This window comes from Xenopus laevis, chromosome 1L (assembly GCF_017654675.1).
Source record: "Xenopus laevis strain J_2021 chromosome 1L, Xenopus_laevis_v10.1, whole genome shotgun sequence".
NCBI classification, from domain to species: domain Eukaryota; kingdom Metazoa; phylum Chordata; class Amphibia; order Anura; family Pipidae; genus Xenopus; species Xenopus laevis.
In genome coordinates this window covers 64,803,374-64,826,439 of record NC_054371.1, presented here as the reverse complement: position 1 = coordinate 64,826,439, position 23,066 = coordinate 64,803,374, and the positions used below count along the sequence as shown (strand labels likewise).

The following is a 23,066-nucleotide window of genomic DNA, read 5'->3' as shown; positions in this document are numbered from 1 at the left end:
CCTCGTGAGGCAACTTTGGGCGACTTCGAGAAATTGAAGCGCCGCAAGTGCCATTGCGCTGGTGTTTTGTCATTATAGCAGGCGGAAGGCAGTTCGGGGAGATTGTCGCCCAGCAGAAGAGTCGATTAACGGTGTTTATGTCCTGGAATGGCCGAGTCACAGTCCAGCTCTCAATCCAATAGAGACTTGCACACGTCTGTTCCCTCCCTTCAGCAGTTTTGCAAAGAGTAATGGGGGAATGGCAGTGTCCAGATGTGCAAAGCTGATAGAGACCCATCCAATCTTCTAAATACTGACTTGACTGGGTGTTTACTTAAGCAATCAGTGAATGGTAATTCATTTTAAATCACTTGCAGTGGTCAGTTTCTGTTGATCAATGTCCAAAAAAAAAATTTAAATCACAATGTGACATTGTGAGTCAATTTTTATGATCATTGCCAAAGGGGTTGAATACTTATGTACCATGTAAATGAATTCAACTTTGTTATTGGAAGCACCAATGAAGCTAATAAAAGTACCAGTGAAGAAATAAAAGTATACACAGTATAAACATAATGGTTTATTAGCCATAGTTTTTTTCCAATACCCTGGATTTGACTGTAGCCATAACACTAATTAAAGGCAATAGATTTCCATGCTCACATGGTACCGCCAAGAAATGTATGATCCAAGTTCAGATACATAGTGATGAATTCAGGAAAATCCCTTTTTAGGACAATTTCAAGAAATATCTCTGCAGCAACACAAAGCCTCCGCTTCTCCCTAGAAATAGGACAAATGGCAGATACATGAGCAGCTCAGTAATATTTGTAATTCATTTTTGCTGGCGGTCCACTTGTCAAGAGTTAAAAAAACAGCAGTCCTTTTATAATTAATTATGGATTTACTTATCCTAATAGCATCCTAAAAAATGTTCTCAACATAGCCAAAAATGTAATCTATAAAGGCTGGAGTGAGGGTATGTCTAACATAACAAAACAGTTTTCCAGTATTTTATTTAAGTAATGCGACTATTAGGGGCAGATTTATCAAGGGTCGAATTTCGAAGTAATGGGAGTTTTTTTTTAACTCCCATAACTTCTAAATTCGAATAAAAAAAGACCAATCAGAATGTATTAAAAAAAAAAATCTACATTTTAACTTCGGGTGAACAGGCTGTACTCGAAGCGAAGTTTTAGCACATTCGCTCAAATTCGAATCAAAGGATTTGCGCCAAAAAACTTAGATTTTTCAAATTCCACCAAATTCGGCAGGTTTTAGATGGCGAATGGTCGAAGTTTTAAAGACATTACATGATAAATTTCGATATTTGAATCTAATTTTGGCCTATTCGATAGTCGAAGTACACAAAAATAGCTTGAAATTCTAATTTTTTTAATTCGAATTTTCACTTCGACCCTTCATAAATCTGCACCTTAGGGTCTGAATGATGATCAGTTGACAGGCAACCAAATCCCAGACCAAATCCTGAATTTTGTGCATTCCTAATTCCAACCAGTGTATGGTTTCAGACAGACAAATACAGACCTGTAAGTCTGACATCTGTAGTATTTTAGTTACATGTAAAGGCATTATGTTCAACATGAGGTTTTTGCCATGCTTTTGACACAAAGACATTTGTCGAGCTCTCCTCTGTTGGTCTGTGATGTGATGCTATTTGTACATGGATAGAGATATGAAGTTTGATGTACAATGAATAGTTGGTCAAGGATTCATTGTCAGGATTTTGTTTTGGGTCCATTTTTATTTAATCTGCATATGAATGATATGAAGGAGAACACTGAAAGCAATGTAATGTGTTTGCTGGTGACTAAAACTATGCAGAGTTCATTAATGATAAATCATACTCACGGGGTAAAATTGGGCATGTTAGTGGCAAATGAGATTCAGTGTACATTAACGAGAGGAGGAGGATATAAAATATGCAGGCTATTTATAGCTGTAATTGGATTAAAATAACCCTGTAATTGGACTAAAAGATCCTTGATGGAGAAGGGCCTAGGAGAACTTGTGGATAATAAAAATAGCTGTAGCAAGTAATGTCAATAACAGGAAAGACCAGCAAGGTATTGTCTTGAATTAAAAAATTTTAAATTCAAAGGAGAGTGTAGTTCTTTCTCTTTACAAAACATCAACAAAAAACTGACAAACTAATAAATGTTGAGGTTCTGGAGGTTCTTAAGGGAGGGCACAATCAATATACAGATATGGGATCGGTTATCTGGAAACCCGTTATCCAGAAAGCGCCAAATTATTGCAAGGCCGTCTCCCATAGACTACATTTTATCCACATTTTTAAAAATGATTTCCTTTTTCTCTGTAATTATTAAACAGTAGCTTGTACTTGATCCCAACTAAGATATAATTAATCAGTTTTGGAAGTAAAACCAGCCTATTGGGTTTATTTAATGGTTACATGATTTTTCTTGTAGACTTAAGGTATGAATATCCAAATTATGGAAAGATCTGTTAACTTGAAAACCCCAGTTCCTAAGCATACCGGATAATAGATCCCATACCTGTATACGGATATATAAGGAGACTGTAGGTAAACACTCTGGCTCTTTAATAACCCATTGATCATTCCAGAGAATGCATCCCTTGACATTATAAAGGAAGAGATTTTATCTCAAGTCAATGTGTATTTTGCAGTAAGGGCATTCAATTGAAACATTAATTTAAATAAATTGCTGGATGCCTGTTCAGAAAATGCAAAAGTGCATTATTAATATATTGGGCTAGATTCAATCTAATGAGAAAAACTCATTGGATTACATGAAAACTTAATTGAGGTATATGGATAAATCTGGAATTGAATAAGAAGATAAGTTTATCTTATCAAATTGAATCTGACCCATTATCTGACATGGGTATTTCTGCAGGATGCTAGAAGAACCAACAAGACTAATATTTTGATCTAGAAAAGATGTCAACTCCAGTGCAGGACGTTGCCAAAGATTAATATTTCCCACATACCCTCAACAGATGACATCAGGACAAAGCTACTGTAGATACACACAGTCATCTCAATGCAGATGGGAATAAGCACATTTCAGGCAAACTACTTACATGTCAGAGAGGCCTAGCTCAGTAGCCAGTTCACTCTCTGCTTCCTTCACCAGTATCTGCACCAGGCTACGTGTGACAATGCGATTATCTTCCTCCAACCTGACTTGGTGCCGGATCCATTGCCAGACCTGCAGCGGCATATTTAAGAACAAATCTATGAACATTATGTATCTCAATGCAATATGGATGTGCTGAATATTGTACATTGTCTGAGATATTTCATTGGTAGCATTTAACACCTTCACTTTCAAATTATTCATAATTATTATTAACTGCATGTGATTAGAAGCCTAATATCAATACAAATATGTTTGTATGATAATGAATGAAATTGTGCGAGTGCTCATTATTTGTATTCAAGTACAGCACAAGATACAGGTATAGGATCCCTTATCCGGAAACCCGATATCCAGAAAGCTCCGAATTACGGAATGACTGTCTCCCATAGACCCATTTTATCCAAATAATCCAAATTTTTAAAAATGATTCCTTTTTCTCTGTAATAATAAAACAGTAGCTTGTACTTGATCCCAACTAAGATATAATTAATCCTTATTGGAAGCCAAACCAGCCTATTGGATTTATTTAATGTTTAAATGAATTTCTAGTAGACTTAAGGCATGAAGACCCAAATTACGGAAAGATCCATTATCCGGAAAACCCCAGGTCCCGAGCATTCTGGATAACAGGTCCCATACCTGTAATAGAAAGGTTTCACGGCAAACCAGATTATTCAAAACTGCAAGTCACTTAGAGCTGGACATTTGGAGCAGCATAAAGGTTGGTATAAACTACAGTTGGTATAAACTACAGTAAAAAAGACAGATCTATTAAATGCTACATAGACAAGTGTAAATGCCTATTTATCTGACAGCAGTGTCCTGTTCTAACTGCAGTTCATAAGGACAAAGCTTTTTTTTTCTTTTACATTTAGGAGCAAGGGCATACAAGCATGTTGTGAGAGTTTTGGAGGCAGGCAGAGAGAAGCAGATGTAGGGAATCGCACTTGTAGATCGTCGGATTTGTAGAAATGATTTGCCTCTCGCTGCAGATATCTTAATAACACTTGACTTTTATTAGGCAATTTAAAAACATAAATGCAGTAGATACAAGGGGAGAGCACGGATTAACATGTTTCTTGATTGTGCTAGTCACTTCATCAGACGCCAGCGGAGTGCAGCTGAAAACAACATGCTTTCGCATTTTTTAGGACAAAAATCTTAAGCAGAGAGAAGCAGGACATACACCTAGTGTGCCCTTGCTTTTATACTCATAGCTGATAGCCACCTGCCTACCTTCTACTAAGCCTTCAGCCTTCCTTCTGCTAAGCCTTCTGCCTACGTTCTACTAAGCCTTCTGCCTACCTTCTACTAAGCCTTCTGCCTATGTTCTACTAAGCCTTCTGTCTACCTTCTACTAAGCTTTTTGTCTAGCTTCTACTAAGCCCTCTGCCTTCCTTCTACTAAGCCTTCTGCCTACCTTCTACTAAGCCTTCTGCCTACCTTCTACTAAGCCTTCTGCCTACCTTCTTTTAAGCCTTCTGCCTACCTTTTACTAAGCCTTCTGCCTACCTTCTACTAAGCCTTCTGACTACCTTCTACTAAGCCTTCTGTCTATCTTCTACTAAGCTTTCTGTCTACCTTCTACTAAGCCTTCTGTGTACCTTCTACAAAGCCTTCTATCTACCTGCTGCTAAGTGCCTTCTACAGGCAGAAAAGTTATATGAAGTCCTGGGGTGGGAAAACCCAAAGCCTTTAGCAAAATAGATGCAATCTGTAGGCCTACTTCAGTATGAAATTCTCTGTCCACAACAAGTGAAGGGTGTAGTGAAATTTCTGAACTGTTGTAAACTCTATTTTCACCCTTTGATGTGTTTTTCTATGTCTGTGACTAATGGAAGCATCTCAATGTACCTGAGATCGTGAAATTTCTGCAGTGGCCGAATCCTCCACTTTCCCACGGTAGAAGAAATGTCCTTCCCCTAAACACAGTGCAAACAACAGAAATGTATGTATGTATAGCATTCCCCTTTTGGGCCTTGGCCTGCCACAGTGAGAAATATTGAAAAGCACAATAGAATCAAATGTCTATTACAGAAAGTGGTTTAAGCCTCATGCACACTCATTGCAGTAATTAAATGCGACTGGTTAGAATACAAAGAGTTGAATCTATGCATTGATTTGCAGTCCTGCATGGAGCCATGCAAAATAACTGCAAGGGTCAGAATGTGTCAGACCAGTGGTTCCCAATCAGCAGCACTGAAAAACAACATGGATGTTGCTCCGAGAGGCATCAAAGCAGGAGCTTATTTTTGAATTCCAGGCTTGGAGGCAACATTTGGTTGCATAAAAACCACTTGTGCTGCCAAACAGAGTCTCCTGTAGCCTGCTGGTCCACATCAAACAGCAAATAACAACACTTACTTGGCACCCCCAGGATTCAATAGGTGCCAAATCGCTCATTTTAGAACGGAAGGCAGAAAGTACTGATCAGCACCAATTGCAACTATGTGGAAGTGCAAGGAGGGAATGTAAAGTGGTGAAAGTGGTGTTACATGCAACTGATTGTGGGGACAATGTTGGGGACTGCACTTGCAGATATACATGTTACCTTAAGTCTTTATACCCCACACTGAATTTTAAAAAAAACTGTCAGGTTTTTTTTACAACATTCTGGCACCTCTGGTTTCTAATTTCATCTCATTTTATCCTACCTTTGAACCAGGAATCAATGAATTGAATCCCAACAGCAATATTATACTTCAGGCCATAAAGTGTGACACCTCCCTAATAAAAAAAAAAGGAAAGCTGGTTTAGTATCTAAAGTAGATTAGACTATGTTTTGTTTCTTGACCACTATTCATTAATTTTTTTTTAAAAAAATGTATACTTTGGGGGTTATATATTACTTTGGTGCAACAGAGAAAATGATAGTTTTTGATCAAAATGGTCTGCATCACAAATGAATTGAACTGACTTCTTACCTAATGGCTAAAGCAAGTTCAGATCAAACCAAAAAGATGCATGTGATCTAAATACCTAGGGAATGTCTGAACCCCACAGGATCTATATAGGTTTCCTTTGTTTCTATGACTTCAAATGTAAACTAATATCTATGCTCTATTAGTAGCTCAGGTGAATAAGGAGAAATGTAGAAAGCATTATACATACTGCAGGCATTGTGAGCAAGTCAGACTGTGACACGCCAACATCTGGAATGACATGTAACTGGTTGGGGCCTGTTGTGTGTGCCTGGAAAAGCTAAAAAGAACAATTATGTCTTATATATTGGCATAGAGATGTAATTTCTCTCAAGCAGATTGTACCAGCAAGTAATATCTACTGTGATGCAGTCTCTGCTGCACAGTGGTTTTACTATTTGCTTCTATATGAATTATTGATTTAAATGAATATCTATTTTTGCATTTTTTATACCCCATTGTATTAAGAAAATAAAAACAGATCAGTTATAGAAACTCTATCAGCAATTGTCTTATATAATCTACCCATCCTGGTGATTCTGGAAACCTCTGAAACCCTGGTGCACTAAACTCTGCAAATCTGGAGCTAGATCTGTAGGTAAGGTTGGGTAAATAACACATTATTGCATACATTGACTGTTTGTACCTTTTGCATTGGTGCTACGAGGTCAATATCATATACCATGAATCCATCGACTCCTGCATTGATTTCAAACAGCTTAGATCTAAAAGTGACATAGACACGTGAAGCACACCAATATGCCTTTAATACAGCACAGCCTTTTAAACCTACTTTTTTCCTTTTTTTTAACAAATGTGGAATCTCTGCCAGCATATCTAGTCTTCAAGGTGAAGGAAAAGTCCAATTGATGGAGCGAGCCAAATGTTAGGGCACCCCCCAAGGATTGTTAATTTTAGCTAAAAATTGCCCAGGGTACTTGCAAGAGAGTGATCATCTTCCTCCCTTCTTTCTTCATGTGGGCATGCTCAGTAGAGCTAAAAACTGGACTTCAACAAAAAAGCCAACTTTATCACTCTATTGTGCATGTGTCGGCTGTGGGATGTGGACAGTGTCCCGGTGGGCCAAGGGGTCAGTGGGCCCTCCTGCTTCTAACCTTTTGGCCTATTTCATGGTCATTCTCTATTTCTTTATGGGAATAAAGAGGCTTAATAATGGAAGAATAGAGTATAGTATGTAGAGAAAAGAGACTAGGAAAATAAAGAGGTTGAGTGAGGAGAGGAGGTTTAAAAGTTTGGAAAGTGGGCCCTCAACCTAAGGTTTTCTGGTGGGCCCCTGGTATCCCAGTCCGACACTGGATGTGAAGGAAATGAGAAGGGAGGAAGAGGATTGCTCGGCTGCAATTCCCCTGGGCCAGTGCAATTTTCTGCTAACAGTCACATGATTTCCCTTCCTGCCCCTAATTTGCATATGCAAATTATGATTCAGATTTGGTTCTCCCAGGCACAAGGATGTGGCTGAATTAGAATCCGGCTGAATTAGAATTGGGCTGAATTAGAATCCTGCTGAAAAAGGCAGAATACTGGATTCGGTGCATCCCTAACATTTACATCCCTTAACAGTTCAGTTCCCAATCCTAACCATGCACGTGTATCTGCTTACCTACACAGATATGGAAATTACCAGCATTGTTTTATGCCCAACAGAACACTTGCTTTTAATATATATATTTTACCGTTTGACGGCTTCAATGACATTCCGGTACTCTTGGCTTGCTTGGTTTTCTGGCAGTAAAAGTGCAGCCATACCTCCTGTAGCCAAAGCTCCTCTGCGATGACAAGTCTGCACCAACAAATCCATGTAACTTTTAAGGAAAAGCTTCTCCATATTCACATACTTACTTCGATCTGGCAGTAAAAACTCCTGTCTGTGTCCTGAAAGATATTGATTTCTGAGCATGAGCACTTTTAGGATTACTATTTACAATATTGTCTCCTGAAAAAATAGCAATTAACTCTTTTTGATCACATTCCACTATTCATAAAGTGAATAATCTAACCTGAAATACTATTCACTTTTATCCTGTACATGTAAAAACTACTACTCCCAAAAGCCCTACAAGCAAGGCTACAGGTATTAATAAATACAAATAACATGCTTTATAGAAATTCTGCTAGAATGAAATTCAGATACATTTTGGACACTTTCATTTTCTGGGTGTTCCAGGTAAAGGAATATCCAGAATAAGAAAGGGCATATATCACATACAGTTGGACAGAAAGGGAAGGAGCATCTGTACTTTGCACTAAAATACCAAGATCATTAAGACTAAAGGGGGCCCATGTGCTGAACTGTACGAGAGGCCAAACACACGAATGACCACCTTGTTATGGTATTATAACAAATAAGAACAAATTGGTATTACAATGATAGTATAAGCTATGCTCAGGCAAAATATTTGGTTTATCATGGCTGATTTTCTCACCAAATTTATTGACAAAAGAGGCTGAGTAATCCCAGATCCCACTGTTCAGGCCAGCAGAATGCTCTTTTAGCTCATACAGGATTTCTTCCATTTCGAATGAAGCCAGCACACTCTCTATTAGAACTGTAGCTTTAATACTTCCAATTGGTAAATTCAACTGTGTAGAGAGTGATAAACGAGAAAATTCATATTTTTATCATTTGTTTTGTTTTGTCAACATGGGTAATGTAACATTACATGGGCAATGTGAGAAAAGGTGCAATATTTTCCCAGGTTTAGTTACCAATAGCAACAATCAGGTGTTTGCATTCACCCCCTAATAAAGTTGTGTAGCATAATGTACAAGACAAGAGCACACCCTGGAAAGTAAGAGACAAATAAATAATCTGAATTCATTAGGATTTTATTCTTTCTAAAAAGCATGTTTTGTAAACTGGAGTTTCTCTTCACTAAGAACTCTCTGGTGTAACTTTCTGGTAATGTTCATAGATTTGGGAACATTAAAATCAAAATGATCTTCCTTTTGTGCCATTCTGATGGTCCATCACTATACAGGAGAGCATCTAATATTTACAGTATGTGCGTGTAAGAGCTTGTGAGTTTGTGATGAAGTCAATGGGAGTTGTCCCAGCAAAATTCAAGTTTTTCAATACGAGTTTTATGAGGGGTTTGTTTTTTTCGAAGGTTGGTAGAAAATAATGAGTAGAATGTGATTACAATGCATTTGAGGATTTTACAAGTTTTTAAGCAAAAAAGTTTTTGAGATCCAAGGTTTTTAAGATTTTAAGTCCACATTCAACTTTTTCGATGACAAATAAAAACTTGCAAATTCAATGAATCTGCTTAATGTTTACACTGTTGTCAAAAACTCAAATCTGGAAATACAACTCCTATTGAGTTTTGAAGTTTTGTACAATAAATATAGCAGTTTCGGAAACTCAAATCTGTGGTTTTTGTGGCAAAAGCCTTGAATAGCATTAAAAACACATGTTTAGATGTTGATAGTTCTGCCCCAGGTATAGTTTCAAGCATTACTCTTAAAGCATTTGTTTGTTCAGTTCAGTAGACTCACTTTTTTCTCTGTCCAAACAAAGATATCATTCCAAAGCTTGGCCTCTAGAGAGCTTTCCACCTATTGAAAATTAAAAGAGCATGTTACTTCAGAAGCAAAGATTCAATCATCCATATGCTGTCTTAGATTGTTATTATAAGTTTCTGTAGCAAGAGCTTAGATAAGTGATCCCCTACCAGTGGCTCGTGGCCAACATGTTGCTCACCAATCCCTTGGATGTTGCTCCAGGTGGCCTCAAAAGTAGGTTCTTGTTTTTTAATTCCTGGTTTGATTAAACGGAGCCTTCCAGTTCACATAAGGGCAACCATATAGCCAATCACAGCCCTTATTTGACATCCCCAGGAACTTTTATTATGCTTGTGTTGTTCCCCTCATCTTTTTAGATTTGAATGTGGGTCACGTGTAAAAAAAAAGGTTGGGGACCCCTGAATCCTGCATGCAAACAGATTTCCACTCACTTAAACTGGTGGGTCTGTCCGTTCATTATTTTTTTTTTCTCTGTCTTTATGGATTCATTTTAACATATTTCTATTGTGTAGGTGATAAATCCAACCCACCATGTCTAGGCGGTGGGTGGTCTTGATAAAGGTCTTAGGAAAGGACTGAAACATTGACCCATGTTTTAACATGTGATAAATACAATTTGTGATTCTTTTAAAAAGGTTCCCAGTGTGCACTTAGCCTTTTGGATGCACCACTGACCTAATGATTTAAAAAGAAACACTACCTTTGACAAGTAGAAAAATGGGCCACTCTCACTTTCATAAAGCGTTCTTCCAGTATGATACATCAGCAAACCGTAATCAAAGAGGGGCCCTGGAACTTCTCTGCCATGTATCTGTAAATAGGAACCAAAAAGAGCAAACGTAGTTATGGCTAAATAATAGCATAATGTGACATGAAAAACTGTAGAAAAGTAGTTTATATGGACTAACATTCAAGAATAGGGAAAGCAAATAAAGGGTATATGTTGGTTATTGAAGTTAGAACAATTTCAACTGATTGCCTCTTCATAACCAAATGGTTAAATAGGGCTACACGTTACTGATGAATTACAGCCATAAAAAAGATCTGCTCCACTTGTTATTTGGCATGGGGGAGTATGTATTATTGGAAGGGATGAAGGAATTCTCTCTTTTTAGAACAACATAAAAAGCAATTCAAATGAGGAGACCCAATAAAAGTGAAATCTGATGAACAAACACACTGGCTCTGCTTTACAACCCTGTGGGTGAGCTTTTTGCCTCTAGGTTATTTCATGAACATGCACATTTTAGAATTAAATCTGGTTTTCCTTCCCTGGATTCCCTCTACTTTAGAGCATAAAGATTCCTGCAACATACCATCATGTTGTGTTCCACCATGTTCCATGCTCTCGGTCTAAGCATTAACACAGGGACTTTAAATATTGGGGGTATACCTATACAAATCACAACAACTTGATGTTAGCATTCCTAGAGAAAATCATGCAATATGTGTTGATTTCTGCATTGCAACTTCTGTTTAGTAAGTATTTAAAGACATGATATCTACATGTCTACACTCACACTGGCTGTATTTCAGCCCAGAAATGCACATTATCATTCCAAAATCCAACTATGTGAGCACTGACAGGTGGATGCTGTGGCTGTTGGTGCTAATTGATCAGGACAGTAAAACAGTACAGGATAAGCCTGATACTTTGGACATATGGAAGCAGTGCATACATCTGGTGAATAAGTTCTTTGACAATTTTTAATACAGAACACTAAAGACGAAACAAATACTGACTCTATAACTAATAGGGATGTACAGAATCCAGGATTTGGTTCAGGATTCGGGCAGGATTTTGCCTTTTTCAGCAGGATTCGGATTCGTCCGAATCCGAATTTGCATATGCAAATTAGGGGCGGGAGGGAAATCTGTGATTTTTCCCTAATAACTAGTAATATCCACTGAACATATCTTTATATCATTAAGAACAACCCTTCTGTATGATCATATAATTTAGGTTAAAACCATAACTCATCTACATGTCCATTCACGCAACAAATTCTATTTTTCTAATACTAATATATTAATCAATATGCACGGTCTTTCTCTCTAACTGTCTTTCCCCTTTTTCTTAAATATTTGAATCAGTTTTTGTTTGCAGACATCTTACCTGAAACTTTATTGTGAACAACCTGGTAAATGTTAAAGATGCCTTTGATTTGATTAAAGAATGTTGGACAATTGCCATCATCAAAGTCCACCTAAAAGTGATAAAAGTGGTGGAACATTATAGAAGGGATATGTACAAGACAAAATTAACGGAGTTTACAATTAGGGCAATGACAAACAGGGCAATTTATTGCCCAAAAATACCTGTCCCTCCACATTCATTTGCAATGTAAAACACTTTACATGATACAATCTCGGGTAGTCTTGGATCTCGGTGGACCAAGAATATTCTGGTGATAAAGTGCTCTGTCATTGTGCTTAGGATGCCCTCTTCCCATCCTCTGAAAAGTAATCTTTCAGTGGCACACTGAAAAAATTGAAGCGCTGCAAAAGTTTATTTAACCCCAAAACATATAACACATATAGCGCAAACAGGTCCCCCGACAACTCTACACAGGTGATTAGGTTAAGCAAATACATGATCTGATGATTGGATATCCATTTCAGAAGATGGGTGTAAGAGGGGATACGGTCACTATCTATTATACATAGGGGGCCCATTAAAATCTCTGGATAGCTATTCAGCACTAAATTCTCCCCAAGAGATAACAAGAACACTTTACTGTTATCTTTATTTCATTGAATAATTTACGGTATTCATGAAACATACTTGTTGAATTGATACAACAATATGCCTTTCAAATAAATATACAGTAGAACCCGGATTTTAAATTTTTTAGGGGACCCAGGAAAAATAATGTAAAATCAGGGAAATGTCTTAAAGTATTCAAAGGATATAAGAACAGAAGCCAGTTTTACTTTTAAATGTAATATTTACAGTGTTAAAGGAGAAGAAAAGTCTTCTTCCACTTGGGGGTGCCAAATGTTAGGCCAGGGGTTCTTCCAGCAAGCACCACAAAGTGATCTTCTTCCGGTTCTTCTTTCTTCTCGTGGCTGCGCATCCGCATTAGAGTGAAAAGCCGAATTTAAACTAAAAATTCAGCTATTTCGTTCTACTGTGCATGCGCCTGCCTCTGGAAATTTGAATAAAGAAGAAGCCGGAAGAGGATCGATCAATGGTGCTCGCTGGAAGAACCCCGGGCCAGTACATTTTTCTGCTGATAGAAGCACCGGTCCGGGGTTTCAGGTAATTAAATACAATCGCCTAACATTTGGCACCCCCAAGTGGAAGAAGACTTTCCTTCTTCTTTAATAACAAGGGTTAAGCATTGTAGCATTAATGTTACACTATGGGGGGAGGGGCATGTGCAAGACTTCTTCGACAGTCACATGCACAGCCTACAGCCAAAACTGATTTGTGCTTTACTGTATGAGGTGCAGACAAATTGGACTTGACTATTTACAAACAAAAGCATGGCACAAAATGCATCTGCTAGTATTTTAAATAGGGATGCACCGAATCCAGGATTCGGTTCGGCCTTTTTCAGCAGGATTTGGATTCGGCCAAATCCTTCTGCCTGGCTGAGCCAAATCTGATTCCTAATTTGCATATGCAAATTAGGGGCGGGAGGGAAATTGCATGACTTTTTGTCACAAAACAAGGAAGTAAAAAAAATTTCCCATTCCCACCCCTTATTTGCCTATGCAAATTAGGTTTTGGATTCGGTTCAGTATTTGGCCGAATCTTTCGAGAAGGATTCGGGGGTTCGGCCAGATCCAAAATAGTGGATTCGGTGCATCCCTAATTTTAAACCTCTTAATTGCACGAATAATAACAGTCACAGAGAACAAACAGACATTTTTGGGAACATTAGGACAATATTTTATGCAAAATTCAGCAAAACATTATGCAAAATCAGGGAAAAGCCCCCCATTGAAATGAATTATAAATTGGAGGAACTACAAAAAACAATGTAAAATGTGGAAAAATGTACAAACAGGTATGTAAAATTGAGGTGTCACTATAATGATTATTTATCAGTGTGTTACCTGAATGCCTTGTGCAGATGAAAGTAATGCTCTGTGAAAACGTTCAGTTTTGCAAGGGGCAGTATCCCCAATATCCACATGTCTGTTCTGTAGCCTTCTCGGAACAGGGGATACTTTCCAACTGGGATCATTTCTTATATGTGCATTGACCAATGCAAAATCAGGGTAGCTGTTAGTGAGGTCAAGTTGGACTTTCCGGGAAGTTCGATGCCATAAAATCTGAAGTTATTTTGTTATTATTTGCATTTCTTCATCACTAGTAAGACATTGCTGAAATCAAATTATTATGAGTATCAACTGGAATTGATCAGCATTGGTTTTGAAGGCAGGACCTTAGCTTTCATTCACTGATTAAAGGACCAGTGCGGTTAGCAAGGAGTAGGTTTTATTCTGTTTTAATTCAAAAATAAGCACCTGCTTTGAAGCCAGTGAGAGCAACATCCAAGGGGTTGGAGAGCAACATGTTGCTCAAGAGCTACTGGTTGGGGATCACTGTTTTATGCCAATGATATTAACAGGGAAATAGCAGAGAAGGGGAGGCTGGGATTTTTTTCCACAGATGGCAACCCTATATTCAGTGGACTTACTGAAGCAGACAGCATGGTTGCAGGGAGGCCCAGAATGTGGGGTCTGTTTCCACTGTAGCGGTAAAAAAACCTCTCTCTCTCCCCAGCCATTCTCCTACCTGCCCTGTGAGAAGGAGAATGCAGGCAGGCAAAATACACCAGGGGATAGGGAAAATTGGCCAGCAGAGACAAGGAGTAGGGGGGGAAGGTAGGGATCATTGTGCATTAGACCCTCTAAAGATTCTTTTGTAGGGGGCCTGGCAGACATTAGTTATGTGACTACCGATCGTGCCCATAGAGGACAGTGTATGAAACCATACTTCTCATGTTGCTTGGTGAATTGGGCCGGGAAGTTCAGCCAGCTGTATCTTTGCAGCAAAAACTACCTATAAATTCAATAAGCTGAGCATTTTATAAGTATATTTAAGAAATTAAAGTTTGCTGCAACTTAATAGAGATGCACAGGGGCCTAGAATATAGTAGAACATTGACAGCAGATTTACTGAAAATTTATATCCACGCTAAAATGATTCACACCTTTGATCAATTCTCAATTTTTCCTGCAAACTACACTGAAATATAGTTTTCTGTGATATTTTATTTTCAAGCACTTTTATTTTACAGTACGTGGTTCTTAAAACTAGAGTAGCACAGCAGGGTTGGCAGGCATCATTGTGTGCCACTTCAGGTCATCATTTCTAGGATCACTTCAGCTGTGAATGTTTCTTTGGGAGATTGCACAGAAAAGGGTCTGAAGAATCATAAGATAAGTCCCCACCAACCTCAATGTGCAACTCTTTAGAACCAGGTATAGCAACAGAACAGTTTCAGGATCCCGGTGGTGCAGTTTTTTTTGTTGGGGTGGGGGGAGAGCTCTGGAGATTTGTCTTAAATGAACATGTGTAAGCATTTCCATAAATAACAAAAATGATGCACTATTGTGTATTTTTTGGCTTACTATGTACTATTCCCCACTTATTATGCAATTTAGTAATTTGAAAGAACCAGTGATAGTAGATTTACGTATATGAACATGTGTAAGTATTGTATAAATAGGATTAAAAGGCTGTACGGTCCCCATTAAAATCAAGAAGTAGGAGCAGTGGGAAGTTGACACTTGGGGTTCTACACTAGTGATTTTTGTTGTGAGTATGTAAAGGTTGTGCCTGAAATTGGGCTGAAGCTGTAGGGGACCTGCTAATCATCAACCCAGATCAGTTCTCAACCCTGGTTTCTCATACCACCTTCTACGTCCCCCTTCAGCCACTGCAGATTTGATTTCAATACAATTCATACCCTCACTTTTATCATCTTTTATCAATTTATCATAGCTAAGGGCTAAATCACATTGGTAAAAGTTGGGTTACCTTATCAACATCTTCATTAAAAGCGCTGCTAAGTTCTGTAAGAAAATGAATGGCTCCTGGTGTGAGCAAGGTATTAAACTCAGTCTCTAATCCCGAGGGAGGATCACTCAGTTCCACTTTGTCCATGACCTGCAAATAAATTACAGTAGTCATTAAAGCGGTGTCCCAATGATAATTTATTTATGTGCGTGTGCCGTGTGTGATCCACTTTGCTATTCCTATCACTTTGCTAATATGATTTTTCTCTTAAAAACAATTATGTTTTCTGCTGATTTGTCTAGTTTACCCCATCGCCTTCAAAGTATTTCATTAACTATTCTTCCTGTAACTTTGCTATGGCTTATATTAAGCTTCCCAAAGCCCTTCATAAAGCAGCCTCTAATTGCATTCCTTTTATTATCTTGTGTTGTTAATATTGGCCGTGCAGTGGTTATAAAGCAATTATCTAATGAATACTTACTTTATTATCTGTAGATGCAGCTGCTGTTCACTTTCTCAAAGTTGCTTCAGAAGCGGATGACTGAACTTTTCAAGCAATATATGTCTATCAATTTTTAACAGTAATGTCCACGGACTTTGAACTTTGACTTTTTCTGCCTGGCAGTCATTTAAGCATTGTAACTAATAATTGCTTGTAAGCATGTATTTAATATATGAAGCTGACTTTGACTGACCATGTTTATATTAAACTGCTCAGAAATTTGGGTATTTTATGACTAGGCTGCTTGACTATAAACTATTTTTCCAGCAGTAATCAGTAATAACTTGTATCTCAGGTGTTAGATACAAAAACATGTAGATAACAGCTACCTTTAAAGGGAATATATAATCTATTAAATCGGATGGCCCATGAGAACCTGAGCACCAATTACTGGTAACACTATTAATGGTCATTTTAAGGCTAACGCTATTGCTATTTCGACGTGGCCTTTGCAGTCAGGGTTTCTCTGACTGGCCAGCATATGAGCAGTTCTCTCTGAATTATTTTTGTTTTACATAGTTCCCCTTTAACTAACATTTCTTGATAACATTATGGACAATAGTAAGCTGGAAGCCTTTTGCAATATTTTTATAGCCTTCTTTTATAACCCTGCTATGAAGGCATCATTTAACTTCATTTTCACTCAAGTTGAAGCCTATGGTTGTTGTATAACAAAGTTTTATAAAGCTCTGCAGTCCTAACAAGGTAATTTGGGTCAGGTACCTTGCAAAAACCATACAGTTATCACTGGACACGTGGATTGGTGTCCAAAATTTGGCACATGCACATTTACTATTGAGGTTAATCCCAATTTCAGTGTTTGCTGCTACCAATATATGCTAGTGTCTGTAAACATTTTATCTTGTATGGTACATATCTGTATATTTCCCTGTTTAATTAAAAGAACCTTGAACTGCTGTAGATTAATGTGCTACAGGATTATAGTCAGTAGGGAGCTGAAGGCCCGTAACATCCACCATTTTATACAATGACCTTCCCTTAGGACACAATCTCCAAAGTGATGATGATCGGTAGGGTTGGTATTTTTGTAAAAAAATAAAATAAAAGTCCCTTCCTATCATTTTTATATTTTTAAGCCTCTTTCTACCAGCCAAGTGGCAACCTTGATGGTGGCAGCTTAGTATGCAACAGATGAGGTTCTACAGTGACAATCTCTATGCACACACATAATAATAATAACAATATTAATAATATTGGTGGCCTATAACATTGCTACACATTATAAACAACACACTCTAGTTTTTATATATAACAGAAAAATCACTTTACTGCAAAATATTCTTGTTTGCCTTATGCAGAGACTGCAGAGACTGGTAAGGCATATAATTAACAGCCTCCCTGGATTTTCCTGCTTGTATGTGGCAGTAAATGTTTTCTTCTAACACTGAAAGATAATAAGTTCCCTCACACTCAAACCCATAAATTGCATTTGCCACCGCTTTAAGCAATTCTATGTCACATTTGATATTAGCATAAATCCTTTCATGATCTTGCAGCATGTCCGTCTGGCTATTGTGTTAGGATTGATCTGGCTAAGCTTCCATATTTGTTCTGATGTAAATGCTACTTTAAACCTGTACCTCAATTTCCACCTCCAGTTCCAGAAATTATCCCAGGTGGCACAGTCCGGCGGGGACCTGGAAATCTATCCCCGTCCCCCACCAAAAATCTACCAGGTCACCTGCTCAATGGGGAAATTAAATCTGATTAAATGGAAAAAGTTGCCCTACACACCCATAACTCTCTCCCCTGCGCTTTGAGGCTGTACTGGTAGCCAGAGGTGCCAACCTGCAGCCAAAGAGATATGGCACATATTGTCTTTGCCTTCCGCACCCCCTTGCCATGCTCCCTGCTCCACTGTTTCGGACGATATCGGAGGAGTTCAGGTGATGATTCTATATATTTCAATGGAGCAGGCAAATTACTGACAGTGGGTGATGGACCTGTTACTACAGGTGACCGGATGTAGTGGGCTTAAATCAGGGTGACTCCCGAAAAATACTGGTGAATTGAGACGTCTGCAGATGAAAAGAACCTCCAGCCCAGAGAAGCTTCTTACCCTCAGTTGTCATTGACTATAATTTATTTACCAGCAAGTATAAAGTAAATAAATCAAACACAATAATTTTTCCTAAGAGAAATAATTTAAATAAAGAAAAGTTGTGGAATTTATTATGCTATTTATTATGCTAAATCCTTTGAACCTGGGTTTTCTGGTTAAGGGGTAATTCTTTAACGTGCAGTACTATCACTTAAGGCTTCTGAAAACATTTAATGAGAAAAAAAGCCTTGTTTATTTAAAAGTTGCTATTTATAACTTTGCTTACGGCAGGAGCATTTTCCAAATTCTTTTAGCTGCGCTTTTTGCTTAAAAATAAATGTACACTGAAAATGTACACAGAAAAGCGCTTTGAGCAAATGTACATTCAATTTGACAGAGGCTTTAGGCCCTTCTTGGTTCCTTGATAGATAAAACCGACTGGAGAAATGGGTAAGTTAGGCAGGTCATTTACATTTTCTGACTCAGGCTTATGTTATTCATCAGAATTGTCCCATAGAAGTGGAGGAGACAAAATCATGACATTCTTTTTTATTGGTCTATGGTAAGCATATTGTATCGGCAGCTGCTTTCCTAAATAATGGGTGTCCTCATCTTGTGGATATAATAGCTATTGTCAGAATGAACCATTGGATCTTTTACAGTGGACCCTGACCTGTGTGAGTGGGCTCTTTCTGAAGTACAGAGCATTAACTCATCTCTACCTTATACATGTTCTGTTTTTTATTTATCACCAGCAGCAAAATATATTGGAAAGGACTAATTTAAAACTCTGCAAAGGGGTCAGAGAAAAGATTCATTATATAGGGTTGACAAATTGAGTTTTTTCAGAGAGAATTTGTAAATGGGAGATAGTAACCAGTAGGTTCCTCAAAGATACATATTGAGCTGTATATGTGAGCAGAAAACATCACAGGGATAGAGGTGTTCTTCCTGCACTTTGTCTGTCTGTGCTATCCTCTGCAGTCTGTCTGTATCTGAGTCTTTCTCTGTGCTCTTAAATACCTTGTACTAGCAATAATGTAAAATAATCTCTCAAACCATGCAGCACCACAGCTTTAATCAGCAAAAGTAGATCACACACTTCACTTCACAGACATATATACATTTCCACAAACACAGAATATAAGAAATACGTGGCTTCATTTTTGCTAGCGTGCTAGACACCAAGGTATATTTATACAGGTGTTTATACCGAAATATGTGTCAAAAGTGGTAACAAATTAAAGGTGCATTACAAAGCTCTGTTGTTGTCCTTTCATGCATTGCAGAAATCATGTAATGTTAAAAACTAATTTGAATATTTAAAATGTTGTGTATTTTTATGCCACACTGATGCCTAGAACTAGGAAATTATTTGACATCACCTCATACCTGGCTTGACCCCTTCAAATTCTGCTATAAAATGTTGTGGAAAAGTGTTTCATTCAAAAGCTTTTTACATGCTGTCTTTCCTTCTTGCAAGCTAGCGCCTCTTTTTACCCCAGCATCTTATACTAGACATACACACACACACGTATAAAGTCAGCACACTGATTTACAAATATGTTTGACTTTATATTGTTTACTGAGGCATTAGTGATGTTTTTATAAATTTGAATGCAGTTTTTTTTACACAGATTTATAAGTATATCCCATAATGTATAGCAACAATCAAACAAAGGGGCTCAGCCCAAATCATTTTATCCAGAGCCAAAGGTGGTTTCTTAAAGGGAATCTGTCATGATTTCTTTGATGCAGTTTTTATTTCTAAATTACACTGTTTACACTTAAAAAATTACAAATAAGTTACTCTACAATCATGGGGGTCCATATATAGGGGCAAAGTGGGCACTGCCCCCCCCTGGACTTGTACTTGCCCATGTGCATCTGTAATGGCACAGCCCGGGACCATGAGGGAGAAGGCACTTGCCCCGCCACACGATCATCAGTGTCAGACTGGGACACCAGGGGCCCACCCAAAAACATTAGACCAGGGGCCCACTCTCAGTACTATTAGTCTTCCTCTCCTCGCTCAACCTCTATTCTCCTCGTCTCTTTTCTTTACATGATATAATACTATCATCTATTATTCCATCTAGTCTTTTTGTTCTCATAGAAATAAAGAATGACCATGAGATATGCCAAATGTTTAGCAGCATTATATAATGTAAATGATACACTTTGTCCCAACTCACTGCAATGTTGCTTCATTCAGTAACTGCTTAGACATCCCATTATGCTGCACAATAAAAAACACCTAGATAGTATCTCAAAAATTAGTATATTTCTTTTTTTTTTTAAAAGGTATTGTGTTGAGTTAAAAACATGAAGTATTATGTGCAGCACTTTTGAGTAGTTAGGGGCCCCTGAAATGGTGCATTTTGGTGGAGAAATACCATAAAACTGTCATCTTGGGCATTCCTCTGGGCTTACCAGAACTGTAATATGTAAGTGTATAGAATCCCTTTTGGTGTTCTTATCTAGATGTGCCAGAAAGAATCCAAGTAGGTATCTCATTCCAGTGCTCTGACATATACACAATAGGCTTAACTTGTATAAAAGTGTAGCCACATTAACAATAGATATCACTTGCAAACAGAGATCAGAGATAATGTACTGTTCCATGTTCTGAAATAAATAAAACAAGCAGTGCTGTTGGTTCCCTTTACTACTCGTAAAGATTTCATGATATTGAATATTTTAAGGTACTAACATTTAATTTCAGACAATTTGTTTCTCTCCTAGGGCTGTATTTAAGTCTGATGCCACCCTAAGCACCTGACCTAAACACGCCCCCTACACTGTGCGCATGACATCACTTCCGCCAACCAATTGCCTGCATGATCCCTTTATCTATAATACCCTCATTCATACTGTATGTCTAAACTGCTGGTCTTGCTGTCATTTAACCATCCACCGTCTCAGTATTACCCTGTTGCTTTATCAGCTTTTTACAGAGGGAATTGTGTAATGCACTTTTAGCTTGTATAACCTTCCTCCATACAGTACAGCTAGCTATGTTCAACCCTGTGTTCATTCCAGGAGTCTGATTCTGTTTCATAAAACCTCTATACATTATACCTTCTTACACTAATAAATGTGTGTTATAAAGGCTGGGCAGTGTCAAGTCTATATAAATATCCCACCTAATCAAGCTGCAACCCAGTATAACTTGCCTTTGTTATCATCTACTGAAGAGGCTAAATTAGTACATTCCTTCCTAATTCCAGGGAATTTTAGACAACTAAGGTAAAGACCATGAGATGATGATTCTAAAACAGAATTTGGTTGCAGATCTGCATGTAACTGGTTTTCTCTCTAAATATTACATTTCCATGACTTCCTTAAACCAACACAGACTATCAGGGCCTTTTTAAACTGTGGGGCTGGCCCTTTTCCAAAGGCCCAAAGGGAAGAGTTGTCCAAAGGCCAGTTAGGGTGAGATCTGGGAAGGATGTTTATTGGCTCTCAGTATTACATAGGTTCCTATAAGTCCTATGGAGGATAGTAGAACTAACACAGCAGTTATTAGTTGCTTCGGTTTAGGAACCAAAGAGAAACATAACCAATGCGACCATTTCCTGCTCTATAAGAGCCTTATTCTAACTTCTCTCCCTCCCCCTCTATATGTTATCCCTGTCAAATCCCTAGCCCAATACCCACAATAAAGATACACACAAGGACTTTGTGGTTAATCTGTGTAATCCACAGCTTTATTAATAATTAGATAAACTGCGCTTTTTAATCGCAAGGAAGGCAAAAAACCTCTAAAAAAGCGAATTTCCTAGAGGGAAAAATTCCTTCCTGACCCCTTAAAGGCGATCGGATTTGCTCCCACGATCAATGCGCCACATTGAATCAAGGGAAGCAGAGGGGGGGAATATGGTAATGCAGGGGTGCCCAAAAGGTAGATTGGGATCTACCAGTAGACCTTTAGCTGGGGATCAGTAGATCTCAAGACTCTGTCAACAAACAGCTTGTCTAAATCCCCCTCCTATTTCATGCTTTTCATTCAGATATTTATTACTTTAAGGTTACATAAAAATAGTTGTTTGTTAAGTACAGTATAGCAATATAAATACTCTCATAAATCAATATATTATATTTGAGTAATATTTTACATGGAACAGAATGCTAACAATCCTATTATGGATGTAGATCACAATGGGCCAACATCAGTAAAAGTAGGCCCCGCATTAGTAAAATATGGGCGCTCCTGTGGTAAGGTAAGGGACTGCGGTGAAAGGATGAGAAAGAGAAAGGAATATGGCAGCATAAACATGGGCACATTTAAGCCACACAATGAATGCTGCATTCCTTTCCATTCCATTGGACCCGGGCAGCCTGCAGACCCCGACATTTGCAGTGTGAGGGATGGAATGAAAAGGAATGCAGGGTCTACCAAGTGGCTTAAAGGAGTTCCTGTGTATAACACCATATTTTGGATAAAGGGGAGGAACCACTGGTGGAACTACAGTGGCTGAAAGCACTGCTGGTGAAAAAGCAGTGGATGAAAGGGGGCATCACTGGTGGAATTGAGATGCCCCATACTTACTGCTGTTTCCTGAGGATGTGATGCCTAGACTGAGGTGCATCGGTATTTGGTACCGAGGAAACTGCTGGTGGTGCTGGTATCAGGTGCCGTTTGCGAGTTGTTCCGAGGACCATCTGTAAAACCAAACAAGATAACTCAGACTATGTATTTTTTTACTTTAGCAAGTGATATCCGTGTAAAAATCCTTATACGGGTATGGGACCTGTTATCCAGAATGCTTGGGACCTGGGGTTTTCTGGATAGTTGTAATTTGGATCTTCATATCTCAAGTCTACTAGAAAATAATGTAAATATTAAATAAACCCAATAGGATGGTTTTGCTTCCAATAACTATATTTTAGTTTGAATCAAGTACATGAAACTGTTTTATTATTACAG

At 38.2% G+C, this 23,066-nt stretch overlaps 1 protein-coding gene across 1 annotated transcript; it reads right to left on the bottom strand.

Moving 5' to 3' along the window:
* Positions 1-638: 638 nt before the first annotated feature.
* On the bottom strand, positions 639-16,123 carry LOC108719615 (malate synthase, glyoxysomal). Its single transcript, XM_041589870.1, has 15 exons — positions 16,051-16,123; positions 15,591-15,719; positions 13,658-13,876; positions 11,709-11,799; positions 10,909-10,985; positions 10,293-10,403; positions 9,566-9,625; positions 8,494-8,650; positions 7,744-7,942; positions 6,696-6,774; positions 6,240-6,329; positions 5,783-5,855; positions 4,983-5,050; positions 3,070-3,197; positions 639-762 (listed from the first exon to the last, which is right to left on the bottom strand). The coding sequence occupies exons 2-15, from the start codon at positions 15,714-15,716 to the stop codon at positions 639-641; spliced, it is 1,602 nt and encodes a 533-aa protein (XP_041445804.1). The 5' UTR covers positions 15,717-15,719; positions 16,051-16,123.
* Positions 16,124-23,066: the final 6,943 nt, after the last annotated feature.

Excerpts from the sequence above, each read along its gene's own strand:
- LOC108719615 (XM_041589870.1), bottom strand. The coding sequence starts at position 15,716 with ATGGACAAAGTGGAACTGAGTGATCCTCCCTCGGGATTAGAGACTGAG. Across the intron at positions 6,775-7,743 it reads GTCATTGAAGCCGTCAAACG|ATCTAAGCTGTTTGAAATCA; the intron begins GTAAAATATATA and ends TGTCACTTTTAG. Across the intron at positions 5,051-5,782 it reads CATTGATTCCTGGTTCAAAG|GGGAAGGACATTTCTTCTAC; the intron begins GTAGGATAAAAT and ends CACTGTGTTTAG.